At 37.4% G+C, this 22,022-nt stretch overlaps 1 protein-coding gene across 2 annotated transcripts in view; it reads left to right on the top strand.

Annotated features, from left to right (window-relative positions):
* Positions 1–22,022, top strand: part of TRIM36 (tripartite motif containing 36) — a 42,329-nt gene that overhangs the window by 1,521 nt on the left and 18,786 nt on the right. Inside the window, exons 1-4 of one of the 2 annotated variants that reach the window (XM_039848481.1) lie at positions 7,688–7,990; positions 9,923–10,157; positions 18,914–19,239; positions 21,383–21,529. In XM_039848481.1, the coding sequence (XP_039704415.1) occupies positions 7,964–7,990; positions 9,923–10,157; positions 18,914–19,239; positions 21,383–21,529 (735 nt within the window). In that variant the 5' untranslated portion in view covers positions 7,688–7,963. Of the gene's footprint in view, positions 1–7,687; positions 7,991–9,922; positions 10,158–18,913; positions 19,240–21,382; positions 21,530–22,022 lie in introns of those variants that run through there. The other variant, XM_039848480.1, reaches the window with a different exon arrangement.

Here is a 22,022-nt window from a genome sequence, read left to right as displayed (position 1 = left end):
CTGCTCCTGGAGGGGCCTCCCAAGCATGCGTGGGAACAGACTGGCGGATATACCCAAGCACCTTGTCCCCCCAAATAGCCTCCTATTGGCCACCTCCCTCCCCCCACCCTCTGGAGGACTGATCTGGGGAGAGAAGTCCGGAAAGAAGTGCTGGTTCAGAGTAGAGAAGAGGCACGCAGTCAGAGGGCCAGAACCTGGCCCTCTAAAGCGCACAGCAGGACCCCGGCGCACAGGAACTCGGGTGGCAGGAGGGTGGGGGCAGGGGAAAGAGGATACCTTTGTTGATTACAAAATAAATGGACCACTCTTGATGGATGGAATATAGGATGATTGAGAGGTGAGTTTAGGCCTGTGGTGCTCAGACATTCTTCGAAATAAGCTGGCTAATTTCCTTAAACAGCAGGCAAAACTTTACATTCTGAGAGAATAGTTCAGGGGTAGGACCCAGGGATCTGCATATTGACACCCCAGGTGATTATGAAGCAAATAGGTTAACTTCACATAATGGGGAAGTAGGGCGGAACCATTAGTGAACACTTAAAACTTCTTATAATAAAGTCAGGTAAACTAAAACAAACCTCTCAGAATTAGTAGTGTGTTTACCACAGTATGCTCACTAATGAAAGAAAAAAAACCCAAACCTGGTTTCATCCTCTGAACTTCTCTGCCTCACTCTTGATTAGCTAGGCACGCCCTCCTTACTAGGCTTCGGCAATGGGCCTCCAGCAAACACAGAACATTCTCAGCTGACTTCCAAAGTTAGAGAGGCTGGGTGTCCCTGTGGAATCTCTGAGTTTGGAAAGTAGGCTTTCATAGTAAGAACTTAAGACAGTTCCTCCCTCTGCCTTTTAGTTTATTTGTTTTTGGTGGTGTGTATCATGAGTAGCCTTCTAACTATTTCAGCTCAAGCTTATTCCCTGCCCACTCTCTTTACCACCCCCAAACTCCATTTAAAACCCTCATTTTATGTGTGATTATACAGGATTTGAATAGTGAATACCTCTCTATTAGCCATGGATAGAAGAACTTTGAGATTTACTTGCTTTAGGTTCCATTTTGTAGTTTAGGTTTGTAATGTGGAGAATAATGTGAAACTGGTCTAATTATGCTATGTTTGCTGAGTTAAAGGCAAGGAAAGGCCTGTCATCCTCCTGCCCGCTTCCTCTCCCTTTCCCTCAAAGTCGAGATCAGTGGGTCGGCCATCATCATAATTTCTTTCACTTTTCTCTGATGGTTTTAAACTTTACAAAATTAATACATGCTTTTGCAGAACAGTCATCCTTTGGGGAAAGTTTTACAGAATAAAAGGTTCAACTTCACTCCCACTTCCAATCCACTGCCTTCCCCAGTGGCAGCAGTTTGCTGTGTGTCTATTTTAAATTAAATTAGTTTATTGTGTGTTGTCTGAATGTGGGAGGGGAGCCTTTCATCTTAGGGTAACCTAAAACCCACATGGCAAACTTGATCAGGTTATTTTACTCTGTTGTGATGATTACTTTAATATTTAAAGTACACAGTGATCTCTACCAATGCGGTCTTTCTGCTCATCAAACGATACTCTCTAAGTATGGATAATACCTATGGTAACTCTCAAGAGGTTTAAAAATCAATGTAAATGGAATTCCTCATATTTCACTATCAGAGAAATTCGTATGATTTCTGGAAGCTGCTTTTTGTTCTTTTTTAACTTGTCTCTTTGGACTAAAAGAGAACTTTCAAATCTGTGGTCAATATCTAGAAACTGTTTTAGTCTCTAGAAAGATTTGCCTCATTATTTTTTTATCATCTTCCTACACCTCTTCCCTTCACACCATCAGACACTCTTCTGGAATCATATAATGAAAATTGGATGACAAGGAACATAGAAAAATTTAAATTTAGTATACCTTTTATATTTAGGATATTTAACATAGTTATATTTATGTATAAATGGCCAGAAAGTACTTCTTGTTTCTCATCATTCCGTAGTTACTGTTCAGGCTCTTCCAAAGGGTACAACAGTTTGAGCAAAATAAAAGAGGCTTTGGAATGCTTGCATTGAATAGAGAAACAGGCAGTGATTCCATTACTTGGTGAATTATTACTTTTAACATCTTTTAGGCACAAAAAATTCAAGAACTTTTATAAACATAAAATTTATTTTAAGACAGGAAGATACTTATACTCTGAAAGAATTAGGATTAAAAACCCTCATACCTAGACTAATACAAAATCTTAAACATCTCCTGAGACCAAAACCAAAATACCACCAAAGGATCTGTTTCAGAAGGCTCTATAGATAGTTGCTCACACAACTGAAATCTAAACTGGGTGATAATACTAAGATTGTGTCCACTGCAAAGTATTCTTCTAAAAAATGTTTTTTTTCATACATTAGGATTGGGTAAAATGTGTATGTTGTGGAAGGTAGGGAAGGCAAACAGAAGATTTAGACTTCAGCATTATCATTTGAAAATAGCTATTCATAAATGTCATTATAATTTTCCTCTGATGTTTTCACTACATTTTTCAAAAGATAATTTGAAAAAAGTATCCCCCACACTAAAAAAAATGTTTAAATCATATTTTTTATGAAATTGTAAATTTCATGTTTTATACTTACCTGTGGGCAGTGTAATAGGGATGCTGAAGTGAGACCCAGGTTTAAATCTTGGCTCTCTGGTATCTTCTCACGTGACCTCGAGGATATTATTTAACCTGTGGGTGGAGGTACGTAGGGGTTATGGTTGTTACATGTTCCCACTGAAGGGAATTATACCTATTTCACGGGGTTATTTCAAGGCTTAAATGGATAGTTCAGGCAAAGTTCCTGATTCTGTTATTGGCACATAGTAGGCCCTCAATAAATGAAAGCTGTTACATATAGCCACTATGACAACAGGGTTAGGTCTTGAGACATCTTATATCCAAACTGTGATCATTACTAAGTGGAGGAAGAGTTGCCAGATAAAATATAGGAGGTAGAATATCATTTAAACAACAAATATATATATTAGTATAAGTACATCCCATTCAATATCTGGGACATATTATACTAAAAAAATTCTTTATGTATCCAAAAATTAAATTTAACAGGTTGTATGCCCTGTGTTTTTATTTGCTAAACTCAGCAACCCTAAGTGGAAGAATAATAAGGTGATCAAAGGTAACCTGCTAACAACCTCTAAATATTACTAGTGTTGTTCACCTCGAGGTGGTCAAGTGACCGCTTTGTCCACCGGTCATGCAGCCATTACACTCCTGCTGGAGCAGCACTCTGTTCCTCTCATCGAATTTTAAATGGTCGGTCTGGTACTACCATTTAGTGGGTAAATGCTGACTGGATTTTATCTTGAAAGAAACAAAAGCTTAAGTGGATGGGAAGATAAGATTTACAAAACATCAAACATTAGCATATGAGATGAGTGTGTGTAATTGTGTTAAACTGAGTGGTAAGACTCTTAAGTACCAAAGGAGTTCAGAGTAAGAGGAGCTAATCAATGAAAACGAGACTAATGAGGAAGGAAGCTCTAGATCTGCTGCTTGAAAGATGAGAAGGATTTGGCTAGGCAATGGGAATCTGAACTGCTTGGCTTGATGGACTGCCTCCCCTGAGGTGGTTCCCATAGAAACACTTTATGACAGGTGAGCATGGTATGCCCGAGTCTTGGGTCAATAATTGATAAATGCCATTTACTGTCCCTATTGTAACTTCCTGATACCCATCAGCATAGACAGTATGTGTGCCAGTCATTGTGAAACCCTGTGATTTACTTCATTTATCATCTTCCTTGTTTCCCCTAAGTCCAGGGCTCTCTTAATTTGGTACCCAGGTTGTTAAATGACCAGGAGTTTCCAATAGGGGGCAAAGTTTAGGAGTATGTGGCCATATTTCTTTGTTGTTACTTCTTGTTCAGACATATTAACAGAATGGGACCCTAGTTGTTTGATATCAGACAAAACAGATTAAGAGCCAGTGATGCCTCACACCACCGACTGAAACATGCACCAGGAGTTTAATCTCTTGTTAGGTATTAGGAATCAATATGGAGAAACCAGGTCAGTTTAGTGAGTAGAGTATAGCCTAAAGGGTAACAGGTTTATATTTTAAATGTAAGATAATAAACAATTATTGAGCCTCTGTTTTACCTTACCTAAAGGGTGTGTATGTGTGTGTGGAGTGGTGGTTGGTTGGCAGGTAAAGTAGGAGAAAAGTGATGACATACATCTTTCCTTGACCTTTTGGACTTCATGAAGTAGATAGCTCATGACTCTGAGAGAGAAGAGCAATTAAGTAATATCAACAAGTGGGAGATATACTAATGAGTAAATGTGTACATAAAGTTAACAAATACATAAAGAGTAATTTATATGGACTTGGGGGGTAATAGGCATGGAATAGATTTCCTTGTGTTGATTTTTAACATATATTTTAAAAGAAATTATTGGAAAAAGGAAGTGCTATCATACTCCAAATTAAGGTACAGTAGGCACCAAGGGATAGCATGTATAGTGCAAATGGACAGAATGAATGAATGATTTAAAAACCAGAACAATACACATCTTTCATGTCATTTCAACTTACAAGTCTTTAAAACCTTTCCAACGTCTACAGAAAAGAATCATGATATTCCAGGCCCTCCAAACTATAGTAGACTCATTTCGTATTATTGCAAGTTTACCTCCCTATCCCCTAACGTACATTCAAATATATTCACATGCACATACATTCCCTCTGTTATACTCCTACGCAAAGTTGCTTGTAGTCCAAGATCATAGCTTATTCTGCCCCTGTACAAATGAGTTATAAGGACAGCAACTTACACATATGGAAAGTCATTCATAAATACCTAATTGGTAGGCTGTTATTGTAATCTAGACATGGGGAGAGGAGGCTCAGCGTGAGTAGACGAATTAGTTGTGAGGATGAGAAAGGACAGAATCTGAGAAAAAACAAGAGTATTTGAAGGCTGACCAGAGGTTCAGGGGGACAGAGAGAAAAGGATTAAAAAAAAAACCCACAGGATTTTAAGTTGAGGAACTGGGAAGGATTTTGGTATATATTTGATAACTGGAAGGCTGGAATGTATGGATGTTGAGAGAAATGGATGAGATGATCCAAAGCATGGCCGCCAAGGGGAGGTGGGGGGTAAAAATGACTAGGGAAGTGGGTGGGAGAGCGATGGTTTAGAATGGTTTTCATGTTTGCTATCTTCTTACCAACATTCCTCTTCTTTTTGCTTTAAAAAATTTATGGATTAAATTACATTAAACAGTTTCTGGAAGTATAACATTATAAAGTGCAAACAATACAATACAATGAAAGTGAAAAGTATCTTCCACACTGGATTCCTTCCTTCCCTTTACTTCTCCACAATACTGTTGCCATTTTTGGTGCTCTATTTCAGAGACTTATTTGCCTATATAAGCATATATGCCTATCTTTTTTTTTTTTTTTTGCCAGTGGCAATATACAGAATCCATATGGTTTTGTACTTTTTTTTTAAATCACTTTATTTTAGAAATCCTTTCTCATCAGTACATTCACTTTAACTGCTGCATACTATTCCATGGTATGGATGTACATTATGGGTGATAGAAATTTAGTTTCTATAAGTAAGATCATTGTACACATGTTTTTGTGCACACATGTAAATCTTTAAATGGGAAAATTATTAGAAGTATAATTGCTTAGTCAAGATATAAGCATTTACAATTTTTAATAGTACTTAAAAATTTTCACTTCAAATAAGCTGTACCAATCTACACTGTCAAAAAAAAAAGATTGGACTTGCTTAGTTCCCCACATTCTTGCAGAGTGTATCAACATAATTTTTGAACTTGGAGAATCAGTTGGAAAATGATATCTCATTGAAGGTTGATTTGCATAATGGAAGGGCTTTCAAATTTATTTTCAGCCAGATATCGTCTATACAAGTTTTATCTTTAGTTTGTGTTAATGAAGCCTTCTAATTTCTTTCACTCTCCTAACTAGTTTTGGACCAAAGTGCTATTTAAGTGTGCTAATGTGAGATTACAGCTAGAGGGGAATTATTTAACCCAAGACCAGTATTAAAAATAGAAACTGATTAATAATGCTTTTTAATGGTCGAACTTCTAAAAATCTATATGGGAACATGGTGTGGTACGTTTAGGTAACTAAATTATGCAGGCATTTTCCTCATTTCCCTCCTGATGAGGACGCTTCAGAACCTGTAGGAAGCAAGCCTCAACTTCAGCACGTGGTGCCACGGAACACACATTAACCTGCACCAGAAAAGTCCAGTCATTAGTTGGCAAGGTGTTCATCCTCTCTGCACCTCATCTGTAAATTTAGGGTTTGCATTAAAGACAACTGCTGTGGTCCTTTGCTGTTTTTCTACACTGCTACACTGTTATTTAATTACTGGGCTGGAGAAGATGCTACCACTGCTGACTGTGCTGTGAGAAGGCTGCAGAACTTTCCACAGCGAGAGACGCCTCCCAAGTAGGAAATAGAAGTGGGAAGCATTTCAAAACCTAAACGGGATATCGCGCTACAGCTCTGTGGTCCCTTAACCTAGCTGTTTAGAGCACCTATTTCCGCAGTCTTTACGGAAGGATAGACTTATATAGCCAGCCCGGGAGGCGGTGGCGTGATCTAATACAGCTTCCCAGGTTAATTGGTTTCTCGTTTGTCTTCAAAACTAGATAGAAGACACGCGCTTAAGCCGCGATGGGTAAATTTTACGCTGCTAGTCCCTGAGCTGTCCAAGCCTTGTCTTAACACTTACTTGGCCCGCGCCCACCACGTGGCGCCGTGGGTGCCGAGGCACCTCCGGACCAGCTGTCCCTACTTCCCCGCGCCCTCTGTCCGCTGGGGAAACCGCAGAGCAGCTGCGGGGTCGGGGCGGGAGCTTTCTCGCTGCCGTCTCTTGAATTCAATTCCTGTCCAGCACCCGGGAGAGCGACCCTATACTGTGGCCTGTCCCCGCGCCACTTGGCAAGAACGTGTCGTGCGTGACAGCCCCGCGCCCTGGTGTGTAAAGCAGAAGCAGAAAGCGGAATACGAGTAGTTAGCGATTAGTCAGGGAATGCGAAGTTCATCCTACGAGCCGAGCCGCAAATGGAGGAGGAGAGCCAGGCGGGGACAGGGAGGAACCCACTTGGGGAGACCCCTGTCCTGGGCCGGGGCGGGGTGTCGCGCTGGTTGTCTCCCCATCAGCGCGGCTCTGCGGTGCTGGGTGTGACGGCGCAGGGAGGCGGCCCCGGCCCGCCGACACCCCGCCGCGGGGTAGAGTCGGAGTCAGGAGATGGGATGCTTGGCACCGCGCTTCAGCAAAGCCCAGAGAAAGCAAAGTGAAGCGCAGGAGGCCGCCGGGGCTAGAGGCCAAGGCTGCAGTCTGCCGCAGCCCCGCAGGACGGATCCGCCCGGGTGTCGCCCCGGCGCTGCCGTCAGCCTCCGCCCTCCCCTCACTTCCGCCTCTCGGAGGCTTCCTACCCCCGCAGGGGGCGGTGGCCGCGGCCGTCGTGGGGGTGCAGGCGTGGCGGAGGGAGCCGGGAGCGCACCTCGCGCCACACCCCCGCCCTGCGGCTGGGTCGCCTGGGCACCGCGCTCCCGCAGCCCCGCCTCCTTTGTGCGGTGGGCGCAGTTGCCCGGGCGACGGCGCCGCCCCGCCCGGCCCCGCCCCTCGCTGCGCCCGAGTCCGGGTCTCCGCGCGGCAGCCCGCCCCGCCGCAGTCCGCAGGAGCCGCCGCCGCCGCCGGCCGCAGGGCGGGATTCCGGGGCCGTCGCAGGGAGCGAAGCTGAGCTCTCCGCGCCTGTGCTTTCGCCCGCCCTGGCCTGCTCGCCGCGTCGGTCCGCGGGCCGGAACCGGCGGACCAGCTCTCCCTCCGGCTCCCAGCCGAGGCTCCGCGGCCGCCTCAGGGACCCACCCACAGACCCTGCCCGCCGCTAGTCTGCCTGTCTGGACCCTGCCGTTGATGACACCTGGCGGGAGGCTACCATGGAGGGGGATGGTTCAGACTCTTTGGTGAGTAGGGGAGAGGGGTGGCCGCCTCCCCTGGTGATGGCGGCGCCCCGGGGCCCCTAGCCCCTGGGAGGGAGCTACCCCTCCGCCCCCGGAGGCGCGAAGGCTGCAGTGCGCTGGCCCTGCTTCCTCTTCGCCTTCTCCGCCCCGGGCCGGGTTCCGCAGACCAGGGCGCCCCCATCTCTACTCCTCCAAGGGTCGGACTCTGGGTCACCTGTGCCCGGAAGAGGGCGCCCCTCGGATGCGGTTGTCGTCCACCTGAGCACCTCGGGGAGTTTAATGGGGTTCAGGTTTGTAGAATTAATTCGCTTCAGGGAGTGAGGTGCGCGTGGTGGAGGGGGCGCGTGTCCTGCCGCTCCTTGGGAGGGGCGGACGCTCGAGTCCCGCTCCGACCCCCGCGGTCTCGGCCCCACCCGGCTAGCAGTCGCCGAGAGCAAAGGCTCCTCCCCGGCTGTGTGTGCTGGCGGGAGGCGGGCTCGCTCTGGCAGCTGTCGGGGTACAAGGCTTTGTTTGAAGGGCTCGGATATGCAAACTTATTAGTTTACCGTCGAACCTCATTTATTTAAAACAGTTTAATTTTGGGAGCCACAACATCACATTTCTCTTAATCAGATTGTAAAATGAACACTAATTTTTCTTTTGGGTAAGAATTACTTTATATCCACTGTGCTTTATGTACAAGGAAAATGGAAATGATTTTAGATCTTCCAGTGGGAGGTAAACCTCCCATAAAATGGGATGCGAGAACCTATTTTGGACATTCAGGACGATATTTTCTTTAGATTTAGGCATAAAATCCCCTGCGAAACGAGAGGATGCGAATATATTCTTTGATGTGAATTGTGAGGTGCGGCTATCTTCCAGATTTACCCAAATTGTGACATGACGTGAGCTTTTATTAAATATGTATTGAGTGATGCAGCAAGAAACACTGCAAAGGACAGTGATAAAGCCAGTTCGTTCTAGAGCTGTTATGGATTATTAAAGCACTTTGTGTCACTTGAATAGGATAGTATACATTTTTAATTAAAATATGTGACCTAATTCAATTTTAATTCTCTATATTTTCAGTAGTTGAAATGATTGTACAAGGTTATGAGTATTTTAAAGTTAGACTGTCATTAAACATGGAGGGATGCTGATATAGATTCATAGCCACTGAAGTTTGAGTTACACGGGGGAAAAAACCTACATAGGGAAAAGGTGGGAAAACTGATAGAGATTATCAAAACTTTTTAGTTGTGATAAGAGTCTAAATGTTTCTCATTGAAAATAATGCATATTTGTAGTATTGAGGGCACTTATAATAGTGCTTTCTAATCTTATACACCTTTTCAATATTCATAAAGTGCTTTTAAGATAATTGCTTTGATATTGCAGCATGAGAACTTCAAGCATTTTACCTCCACTACAGTTGCAGCATATGAAAAATGGTCATGTTTAATGTAGAAATAGATTTCAAGTAGGTTTCCACGAACATCTTGGTAAACTCACTTTTTATCAGCTTTTATTTGCCAGTCACAAAGTTAATGTGCTAAATAGGAATAGTCTTATTCTTAGTGCTATATCCTTAATTTTTTATTGAAGTAATCAGCTTTCAGGATTTCACGGAAGTTCTAAATCAATGAATTAACAATGCTTTGAATAACTTCATAATTGATGAAATACTATGATCCCCTAATATTTTCTGCTAATTTTTCTCATACTTTAGTTTTTGCCATCTCATGTCCCTTCAGTTCTAGGCTATTAGATGTTGAGGGGGATTGATAGTATTAGAATTTCATAGCCAAAAAGGAACTTCGGATTTAAAGAAAAAATTTGTTTCTTAATTCTTTTTGGAACAGTAAGCACATATGCTTGCACAGGAGATATAAACATGTTAATATATTCACCTACTAATTACCTTTGATTCTGATTTCTTTTTCTCAATTTAAGGTTACCATTAAGAATATCGAAAGAGAGCTTATTTGCCCAGCATGCAAGGAGCTGTTTACCCACCCATTGATTCTTCCTTGTCAACATAGTATCTGTCATAAATGTGTAAAAGAACTCTTACTGACACTTGATGATTCATTCAATGACATGGGATCAGACAACTCCAATCAGGGCAGTCCTCGACTTCGTCTCCCCTCTCCTAGCATGGATAAAATTGACAGGCTTAACAGACCAGGTATGTGGAACAACCTTGGGGTCAGGGAGTTTCAGTGATAACTATGGAAGGGAAATTATCTTTGTCATTTTGAGGGTTAATCTTCACAGCAGATAAACTAAAACTGTAGTTATAAAGGCACCCCCCACCCCCATTTTAGAATGTCAAAATGAATTCTTATTGTTTTTTCGTATGCACTTAAAGTTGGGTGTTGAATACCGGCTTTGTGTTAAACCTGTTATTAACTGTGTCTGTATTTTAGGAGATGTTCTTACGCTGCGATGTACTTTAATGAGGGATGAAATAATGGACTACTGAAGTACTTACTAGGGCAACATCTATATATAGTAATGTGTAAATAAATATGCACAATTAAGGGGTGAGACTATATAATGACCAGTCGTAAATGACTTTTTAGAGGAATTATTTGGTATCATTTTATTCTACCTGAGGATTTTATTTTCTTCAGCCATTTTTAATCCATTTTAAAAATAAAGGTTTTGAACATCAACTAAATAGTAGTGGATTTCTGTAGTAATGATAGAAAAAGGTCTAATTAGATGTATAGCACCCAGATTTCAGGGCTTCTGAAACCTCTGCCCAACTTGGGCTTTGAGGTTTTAAATTTAATTCTTTTCTCCACTCTGTCCATTTCTTCTTCTTATAGTATGAGAATAACGTATTAATCTTATTAAAAAAAACTTATCAGAAAAGAATCTTTCTGCACATTTATCTTTTAGAGAATGTCCTCTTTTTTTGGTTCATGCTGTGATACGGAGTTTCCTCGGGCGATGTTTATGTCTTTGTGCCATGTAGGAGAGTGGATTAAGAGTAGATTTGTTGTAAGAATAAAAGTATGCTATTTAAAAAACATGTATTTTTCTTTAAATGGTAATCACTAATTACTTAGAAGATATTTTGCACATATAAAAATTATACATATAGAGTCCTGTGCTGCTTGATGATAACCTATGTTCTGAAATGCATCATTAGGTAATTTCATGGTTGTGTGAACATCATAGAGTGCACATAAAACAAATCTAGATGGTATAGCCTACTACACTCCTAGGCTCTACGGTATAGCCTATTGATCCGCTCCTAGGCTACAAGCATGTTACTGTACAAAATAACACAAGATTAAATGAAGGACAAGAGAAAATGATGCAATCAAGAGATATAGTAAGCACAAGATGTATAAGGCTGCTGCTGGTATAATATGGCATACTGTTTTATGGCAAACTTTTTTTTATAGAAAGAGTGAGTACACTCTAAAATAATGATAAAAAATATAGTAAATACATAAACCAGTAAGTTGTTTATTGTCATTATCAAGTATTATGTATTCATAATTGTGTGCTATACTTTTCTACAACTGGCAACGCAGTAGGTTGTTTGTACCAGCATCACCACAAACATGTGAGTAATATGTTGCACTACCACGTTAGGACAGCTGTGACGTCACTAGCAATAGGGATTTTTCAAACCCTTATCATCTCATGCGACCACTGTTGTATATGCAGTTCGTCCTTGACCAGAATGGCATTATGCAGTGCATGACTATATACAAAAAAAAAAATTAGGTAACTGAGAGTGCAGGGAGTATGAGGTTGGAGAGGGTTATACTCATTGCGAAGTCATCATTTTTATGTTTCCATCCTGCTAGGAAACTGGCACAGTGAGGAAGGGAGGAAAGACAGTAACAGCTTGAAATCATCCTGCCAGATAAAACTTGATATTCTTTTGATAGAACCTCTTTGGCTAATTAAAGATCCTTGCCTGATTAACCAAGGGAAATTCCCTTTTTCTTTGTTGATATTTAGTATAGACCATTAAAAGGAATTTTAGTTATATACATTAGTATTTCTACCTGTAATTAGATGAAGCTCATATACGTATTTTATGAAAGCCTGTATTTTATGTGGGCTTCTAATCTTAAGCTTTGGTTAGTTTTTATATGTGATTAATATGAAGTAGGAATGAAATAGGGATGAAATATGGTTAACTAGATGAAAAACAGTCTTCAGGAACTCATACCTCACACAGTACTAGGTACATGTTTAATAAATATTTGTTGAGTGAATGTCGAATGACAAACCTTGGCTACAAGAGTTGTACGAAGCATACCATAATAACCATATTTAATAAAAATGGCATTTTTTTTTTCAGAGCAAGACAACTATTCTACCATACTTTGTCTAGATCAGAAATTACTGAGATGTTCCTCCCTTTTGTTTAGGAAGAACCTTATTAAGTTGGATTATGTCCCGAGGGAGGAAATTAGAAAACTTTTCTGTGAAGAACAACTACAAGAAATAATATTTAATTTGGAGAAGGGACAACAGCAGAATATGATGGCTGTCTTGTGGAAGAGAACAACAATATACTGGGTATCTTCATGGGAAAGATTACAGATCAATGAATAGATGAAATAGGAAGGCAGACTTCAACCTAGCACAAGAGAAAGCAAATACCTAAGGCTCTCCAAAAATGAAATGGGCTGCCTAATTTTGTCAGATCTGTCACTGGAAGTATTTAAATTAGAGGTGAAATTTAGATGCTTCAGGGGCCAAATTAATGAAGCAGGCTCCAGAAAAATACAGGACCCTCTTTCATTTTATTGCTTTTGAGATAGGTATAGAGACAATAAATTTTTCATTTCCCCATTAACTACTATAAGAAAATCAGTAGCCCATGTGTCAGCAGCCATCTGATGAGGCTTCTGTTGGAGACAGTGGGCTGGTTCTGGACTGTGGAGACCAGAATAGATGTCTTGGCTAACGAGGCAATAACCACTTGGCACTAGTGGCTACTAGTATGGGTTTGGGAGTGCCAAACAGTAACCCCCACCCTGCCAAACAACAGCAACAACAACAGCAACAACAAAACCCGATGTGATTTCAGTGCAAAACCTGTTTTTTAAATGTTGGCATTTAATTCAAATTACTTAAAAAACACCATGCCAACTCAAATAGGCTAGGGCAGCCAAAACACATCTTTGACTCTGACCCATCCAGGTTTTGGGCTATCAGTGTTTGGAGTCTTTCTTTTAAACAATGGATGGATGACCACTGTTTGCAAATATTATAAGAGGGGATTTCTGCCTTGGGTTGTAGTTCAAGCCAGTTGTTAAATCAACTGCCACATCTTCTCCAGCCTTAAAGTGCTGTGCCAGTTGCATTCATTCATTTGCCAAATATTTAAGTTATTTGCTAGTTACAGGACATGGTTAAATGCTGAAGCGAAATCAAAAAGATCTGTCTTTCCTTTTTTTTTTTAAGAAGCATATAGCCTAACACTGTACAGAGAGCTTTGTAAATGATGCAATAATTAGAACATAGACCTTCATCAAGAACATATAGATCAAGTTAAATACAGAAGGTGAGAAGGCTCCACGTATAGTAATTGGATCCTGGAGGTTTTTAGCAAGTGAATTAAAATTCTAGTATTTCCTTCTTTCTCATGATCACCAGTTTTAAACTAGTATAAGTCATTGTATTACAAATATAATGTCACTTAACCTGCATTTATGAAACATTTGCCTAATTTTTCATTGGATAGATTCACACATAAATTCATGGGTAAGTAATGTTCCCCCCCCCTTTTTTTTTTCCTGGCAGGTTTCTCTTTGAAATTTTTCATCATTTAGACATGCTTAAGAAGGAAACCAGAAACCCTATTCTGAGTAATTGGCGTGGGAGGAATAGAATTCTAAAAATTAGTTTTGCCATTGGTTTAATAAAAGGATTAATTAAACATGGACTGTTCAGCACAGTAGCCACTAAGCCACATGTGGCTGTTGAGCACCGAGATGTGCTAGTCTGAATTGAGTGTGCTGTAAGTGTAAAAATACACGCTGGATTTGGAACACTTTGAATGAAAATAGAATACAAAATATAATTTTTATATTGATTACAATTTAAAATAATAGTATTTTAGATATATTAGATTAAATAACATATCATTAAAATTTAATATCACTCATTTCCTTTTTATCTGGCTATTGGAAAATTTAAAATGACATGTGGTTTACACTTTTGGCTCACATATTCTTTTTGGATAGCATTGCATTGGACATTTGGCAGATTTTTAAAATAAAAGGGTGCCTCGAAAGAGTAGATTTGTGAGTATAGCAATAGCTTATTAAATTATGTAAAAATAAGAGTATTACTGTATATTATTGGTCATATATATGCCAGCTTTCTTCCTATTTTGTATTTCCCTTTGTCAGAAAGATATAGTTGGTTTTAGTAATGTTTATTTCCAGTGTTATTTACATCAGCAAAAAATCAAAAGGTGCTTGATTTTACTTTGTATTTTCAACAGCAGAAATATGACTGTTTAAAAATACAAATTAATAAGATAAAGCGTAGGTCACTTAAGTGCTGTACTAGCAATGATAAATTCTGAATTCTAAAATAAGCTTGATGAATATTTTACAGTGATGGCTTTATAAATACCATGCGTACCAGGAAAACCACATTTTTTTTTTTAATGTTAATTCAATTATTGTGTTGTGCAGAACACAGTTACTGCTTTATCTTTTGTTAATGAGTTGTGAATCTTCTCTTTGAAAATAAATTCTAAATCCAGCTTTCTGTTCATTGTTCACAGCATCACAATGGAGATCTTTGGGGTGGAGAGGTAGAAAATGCTTTATTGCTTGTGTGGCCGCAGGCAGTAGAGTGTTAGATTTAAATTAAATAACCTTGTATAGATAAGGTTTTAAACATCAGTGGTCAAGTCTTCAAAATTTTGTAGAAAGTGAACAAATTGGGCTGAATGACTTAAAGGTCAACAGGACTAAATTTCCAAACGAGTTCCAATGTATTTAAAGGGGGCACTGATTATTAGTGCTTGCATTTTGTCAATATAACATGACAAAATATTTTTGAAGAAAACGACATATCCCTGTTGTTAGCTTTTTAAATATCAGTTACCTTAAAAATCTTTTACATTTACTTAGTGGAACAAAGCTTATGTTAACAGCCATGTTGTTATTTTGGGGAGGTTAAGTAAGCCAGTACTTTCTTCTATATTTAAAATTTTGCATAAAAGTATTGATAATTTTTGTAGTTAATAACATAATCTTTGCTCGTTTTATGCATATGGTGTCTTTGTTAATGTTTTAAAGTTTGAGGTGTTACCCATTTGTGGATAATGTACACTGCTTTTTTAGGCTTTCTGAAATATTTGATTCTGTATGAAAGATGGGCCAACCTATCTTATTAAAAGATTTTTTTCCTTTTACTCCAGTTGACCTTTAAAGTAAAATTGGCTACTTTTTTTTTTTTTGTGAAATGCTGGTGATACCTTATATCTTATTGGAGAAAATAGACATCTAAAATGTTATCCCTTTTCTGTTTTCCTTACCTTCCTTTACGTGCCTCAACTTAAAAATCTTATAGCCACTTCTAGAAGCCACATATGATCCTTTCCTCTTACAGTCTTCAGTGAGTCCCTGAGAATTTTAAATGTTGAAATTTAGCAATTAGGAGAAAAGGTAACAGTTTGTTTTGAAAAAGTTAATTGCTTATTACCTGTTTTTAATTCAGACAGTGATTGAGAAAAAGGTTTTGCAGGTTGAAAATGCTAATAATACTCAAAGACTAAATGTAACTTCATCAGATGGTCAGAATGTGTGAAAAGAAACATTAGGGTGGCAGTACAAGACATCTGCCCATTGCCAGACACCAAGAAGCCCAACATGAATGTCCAGTGTGTGGAGAAGTAGTCCGCTGACTGCCAGGTGGTAACAGTGGGGAGGTTGTAGCCAGAATATGGGAGAAGATGCAGCCAGCAGAGGTTATGAATTGACTCTCTTCGTTTTGAAATACTTTATTTTCTCGTTGATATTTAGATCATAAAACATATGATTGAAAGCTGACTTTTTGGGGGGATTTGCTGTATACCAATTTGAAGATTTTTTTGGAGTCTTCATTTTAAAATTGTGTCATGATTTACATTTGTTTAATCTGTCTTTGAAATAAAGAAATATGAGGAAAAGAATTGATTCCGTGAGCAGACAGTCTTCAAATTATTTGCATATATTAGTACCCTACAAATGCATTTGACATATAAAATTACATTGCTTGGCCTACATTGCTTCCTTACTTTTCTAAGCCAGCATCATCGTTATTTTTTTCATTATATCATGGTATTGAGCCGTTTTATCCAATGGAACTTTTTACAGTCACAGAAATGTTTGACCCTGCACTGTACAATACTGTAGCCACTAGCCACATGTGGCTCGTGAGAGTTTAAAATATGGCTAGTGCAACCAAAGAACTGAATTTTTAATTTAATTTAAGTAACCACAATTGACTGATGTTTACTATATTAGACAGCATAGCTATAGAAAGTAAGTTAACTGTATTACATTTTATTCTTAGTTCCACTCTCAATTTTTTTCATTATTTCTGAGAATATCTTTAGATATGTCCTGTTTTCCTTGTTGCCCTGAACATATATTCCGTTATTTGATTTTGTGAGAACAATGTTAGAAGTATAAGACAGATGAAATAAAATATGTAAATTCTTTAGCATTTATAAAAATATTTTAGAGCTTGTAAATCTGTTTAGAAAAATAGCCAAGATATATTGATTTAATATTTTGTATGATTTAAGAAGTTTAGTGTGATGCTTTACAGCTTATTATAAAAATAAAAGAGGTTTACAGAAAAGGGATGAAACTTTTTTGTTTGAAATTTCTGAACATGAAGGCCAAAATCTGGGTGTCACCAGTGTATATGTCAAAGCAAGATTTCGTTGTCATGATTTAATTTTGTTTTATCCCATTAATTAATCACAGCCTTCAAAATTCATAAAACCAATAATAACCCATTTAAAAATATATCGATTGTTGAGATTAGCTATACATTTTAATTTATATCACCTAGTTCATGTGTGGAAGCATGCAATTAAATGTGAATTTCCATTTGTTTAAACTTGACCACTGCACTGTATCACTTTCAGAATTATTTGGCTTGTTTTTTCACTAAATGAAATTTTCATTGGCATGTGTTTTAAAATAGCTTTGCTGCTTATTTCATTATATGCCTGCTGTGTTGTGAATCATCTTGGACTGTATTGCATGTTTTAGAATTATTATAAGAATATATTTTATGTAGGATTTTCAAATTTTTACAGGGCAGCTTTTTTTGTGTGTATATTTAAAAATGTAAAAGTTAAAGTGTCTTTAAATGAAGATATTAACACTGTGATGTATATTTGTTGCATAAGTAGCTTTCAGGGCTCAATGCCATTTAGCACGTTGTAGTCACTTCAAATAATATCATGGCTGATTGCCAAATTTTACCTGTACGGATATCATGCCAGACATCTTTTAAGACAGTCTTTTCAGTGATGATAGTAATGTGCCAAGGCAATATTAATATAGCTGTTTAAAGAAGACCTTTTCTAAATGTGGTATGTTAAATTTAACCATTCGTTTTTGGTCATGGACACATGGCAGTATGAAAGGAGGTGTAGGTTAAGAGGTTTGTGTTTATTTTTAGGTAGGTATTTTATTGGCAACCAAGACTACATACTCAAAGATTTATAAATGAGAGAAAGGAATATGGTATGTATGCATGCACCTATGTTAAATGGAGAACCCCGTTATCTTGTGAACCTGTAGATAAGGACTGTCATCCCTTGATTTCTTGATATGTTAAAATTAGGAAAATATTGAATGAAAATGTGATGTTTGAGGTCACTCATTGTATTGTGTATATATTGTAAAATTATTTGTAATACTTTTTGGGTAACTTTTGGCTTAGCGAATTAAGTAATCTTAATGATTCTTTTTTTCAGGTCATAAGAAGATACTAAATGGTTGGTCCTTCTTAAAGTCACTAGATTTTAGGTCTATGAATGAACTTTTCACTCTTATAGATTGCACTCATTAGTGATTTTGCCTACTGAATTTTCCCAGTAAAACAATACTACAGTGGGAAATCCTCTATTGAAGTGGTTCTTAACAATTTTGTGGTCACATATTCTTTTGAGAATCTGATAAAAGTTATGGATTATTTAACCATAAAATATGCATAAGAATATAGAAACAAAATTTTGCATACAATTGCAAATAGTTTGCAAAACTATTTAGATCTTTTTGGAGTCTATCCATAGAGCCTGCTCTTTCATGTATGAACTCATTTTTTATCAACCAACCAAGGCTGTGTTCATTTAAATGGAAGCTAAATTCCTTTGGATATGAGATATAAAAATGACTATAAATGTTGAATATATAATTTCAAAAGAAATCCTTACCCTGTGTAGTATTGTGTTATATGTTTTGTCCATATATCTGTTTGATTTAATGTGGATTTTATATAGGATTTACTATAGAATATTTTCCTTTCCTCTTTGATTTAATAACTTTAATAACTTGGGCCTGTCTTTTATATACCAAAGGAAAACAGTTTTTTAAAAAGCATTTTTTTTTAAAAAAGCGTTTTCAGAATACAAATTGATTCAAAGGGAGCCACTTTGAGCATTGTATTTTTGAAATACATTTGTAGATCTATAAGGCCTAGTAGTTGGAGTTATTTAGTATGTTGCTAGACATTCCCACAGCTTAGAAGGCAGTGTCATGGTTTACTCTATTACAGTACAATGTAATACAACACAGTGGGTGAATGTTCATAATGATAACTGAGTAATGGAAGAAAGGTTATCTCAGATGCACTCTCTAAAGTAGAAACATCACTTCTTTTTTCTTCATTTTATTCATTTTCCTGTTGATGTAACTAAACAAGAACTTACTAATTACACAGGCTGGAAGCGCAATTCATTGACGCCTAGGACAACTACTTTTCCTTGCCCTGGCTGTGAACATGATGTGGATCTTGGAGAACGAGGAATCAATGGTCTGTTTCGAAACTTCACTTTGGAAACTATTGTTGAAAGATATCGTCAGGCAGCTAGGGCAGCCACAGCCATTATGTGTGACCTTTGTAAACCACCACCTCAAGAATCCACAAAAAGTTGCATGGACTGTAGTGCAAGCTACTGCAATGAATGCTTCAAAATTTATCATCCTTGGGGTACTGTAAAAGCTCAGCATGAGTATGTGGGCCCAACCACTAATTTTAGACCCAAGGTAAGTGAATTTTTTGTTGTTAGACTATTAAATAATATTATGAAAAGAATTATCACAAGTCTAAAACTTGATAGTAAGAAAGGAAATAACTTTAAAAGCCGGTACAAGAAATTAAGGCCTAGTAGTTGGAGTTTAGTATATTGCTAGACATTCCCACAGCTTAGAAGGCAGTGTTGTGGTTTACTCTATTACAGTACAATGTAATACAACACAGCGCGTGAATGTTCATAATGATAACTGAGTAATGGAAGAAAGGTTATCTCAGATGCACTCTCTGAGGTAGAAATTATTAAAGTTAAAAAGCTTTTGTGCTTTAATATGATAAACCCATAATTGTCTAAAAGATTTGATTGAGAAACATTTCTAATATTTTTAGTTAGCTAAAATTGTATTATGAATAAATAAAAGTAATTACAACCTAGTATTCTGAAGCTTGTGATATAATACATATAATATTTGAAGTAGAATTTTCACTTCTTAAATATTCTGGGTGATTTAATAAGGCTCAAAAGGTCTTTATGTATAGTCATTTGCCTTGCTGTATGACTGAGAATTAGAATGATTTTTGGTATCTTATACTGCTTTCTGATTTATACAGATTTTAAAAAAACTATAATTGATTCTTTTAATTAAAGTTCTTATTCCTTACAACTTAGTAACTGCGTGTGAAAAATCTGTTTACATTGTGGAGCATAAAACCTTTAATTTGTAATTGAAAAATGGAAGAAAGTTCCAAAAGTTATCTTGAAACTATGAGCTGAGTATTTAACATCATATTAAATAGTGTAGAACTCGTAGAGTAAAACAAAATTTGTGCTTCCATGTTTTGAATGTCTCTTTTTTCAAACTATATCAGTGGAGTAAAAGTTGTTTAATAGTTTTAAATCCTCTGTTATGTCACTATGTCATTTTAAATGCTCAAGGTCATAGATTTTTAAAAAATTATGACTTAAATCTGGTGTCTTAATTTTTTTTAAAAGATTAATTAAAATGATTAATACTATTCCATCACAAAAGAACCTATGATTATTGAATGAATTTTATTAGGCTTGGGTTTTATGAGTTCAGAATTCATGAGATTTTGAGTAAAAATTTTGAGTATATATTGCAATGTTATTCCTTCTGTTTACAAATATAGTAAGAGATTGGTGGGAGAGAACTGAAGAAATAGGAATGAGTTATATTGAGAAAAATGTTTTTTACCCAACTTTCAAGTTGTTAGTATCTGTTATTCAACATAGTGAAATTCTAAAGAGGTTATCCTATAGAATATTTGCCTATAGCTTTGAGTTTTTATGATTATTCCTTGTAGAAAGCCAAAGTCTATATTTTGAATGTAATGGCTTTGAGAATGTAGGAACTTGGACATGCTAAAATATTCAAAATCTTTTCCAGTTGTTTTTCTCCAAAACCTGCATGTTGGTTTTAGGACTTTTCATATTGAACTTTTTTTCCCCTCTACATTATCAGACTAGTTATAATTGCTTATAATCTAAACTGTTGGAATCATGGATCTCATGAACACACTAGTCTAAAGGAATCTCCCTTTCTAAATGAAAATAGTTATTTTACATAAATCTTCAAATGTACCTGTGACGATAGTTTATAGAGTAAATAAAAGAGAGAAATTTAAATCAGGGAAAAACAGTTTTATATTTGATTAATGTGTGTGCCATTAGTATGTAAAAGCAAACGCATCTGGAAATTTATACAGTGTTCCTAGACTCTCCTAGTGGCAGATTTCTGCTGAGGATAGTGAGGCTATAGGTTCTCATAAGTTATTTTTATGGTACCCTATAAAAATATTATTAAGAATGATCTAACATTCTGGTCAGAACCTTTGTACCTTGGTTAAACATTCTACTTAAGCCTGATAGGAATGAAATTTTCACCTTTTTATCACCAAGTTTAAGAGAAGGAACATCTACATATCTAATTGATCATTTGAAATGGAAAAAATAGTGATTCTGATATAGAGAATTTTCATATGATGTACCACATGTTTTTATTTCCTTTTACATTTTCATTCATTTAAATGTCTTTAGTGATTTTCTAAAGCAAGTCTTTGTATTTTGGGGCTTTGAATGCCCTTCAAGCTATGATGAGATGACCCTTAATCATATCTTTATTCTTTACTCAATAGATTTTAATGTGCCCAGAACATGAAATGGAGAGAATAAACATGTACTGTGAATTATGTAGGAGGCCAGTTTGTCATCTCTGTAAGTTGGGCGGTAATCATTCCAATCACCGTGTATCCACTATGAGCAGCGCCTACAAAACCTTAAAGGTAAGACTTGTTTATTTTTGGAACTAAATTTTGATTCTTCATAACTGTATACCTTTAACTTTTTCTTTTTAAAATCATGTATTGTGTGGTCTATTTTACTGAAACAAGTTAACAATGTAAAGTGTTACTTAATGATCTACGAATATTAGGTTGTTAGTGTTTTGACCTGGCAGTTCTTTGTTGTACTGATGCGCTAGTTCTGAACTCAGAAAAGAGAGAGATGAAGGACGCTTCCTTATGATCCCCAAGTGAGTGAACTCAGTGCCTGTGATATTGTGTGTACCTTATAAAGGTACACTTTGAAAGACAGTAGCTATTTTAAGATACTTGATTCTTGCTTCCTGTAGAATTAGTAAAAACTTTTGATTATTCAGGTGGATCCTTACTAGCTGCAATTGTTACTTTTTGTCTCTTAACCTTCTACATGCCTATTTTAAAATTTTCGAATTTGTTTGATAATGCAAAGCAAAGTAGGCAGTGGTATAATGCTATT

This window comes from Pteropus medius, unplaced genomic scaffold, assembly GCF_902729225.1.
Source record: "Pteropus medius unplaced genomic scaffold, Ma_sr-lr_union100, whole genome shotgun sequence".
In the NCBI taxonomy this organism is placed as follows: Eukaryota; Metazoa; Chordata; class Mammalia; order Chiroptera; family Pteropodidae; genus Pteropus; species Pteropus medius.
The sequence above is the reverse complement of the archived record's forward strand: the minus strand, read 5'-3'. Positions and strand labels throughout refer to the sequence as shown.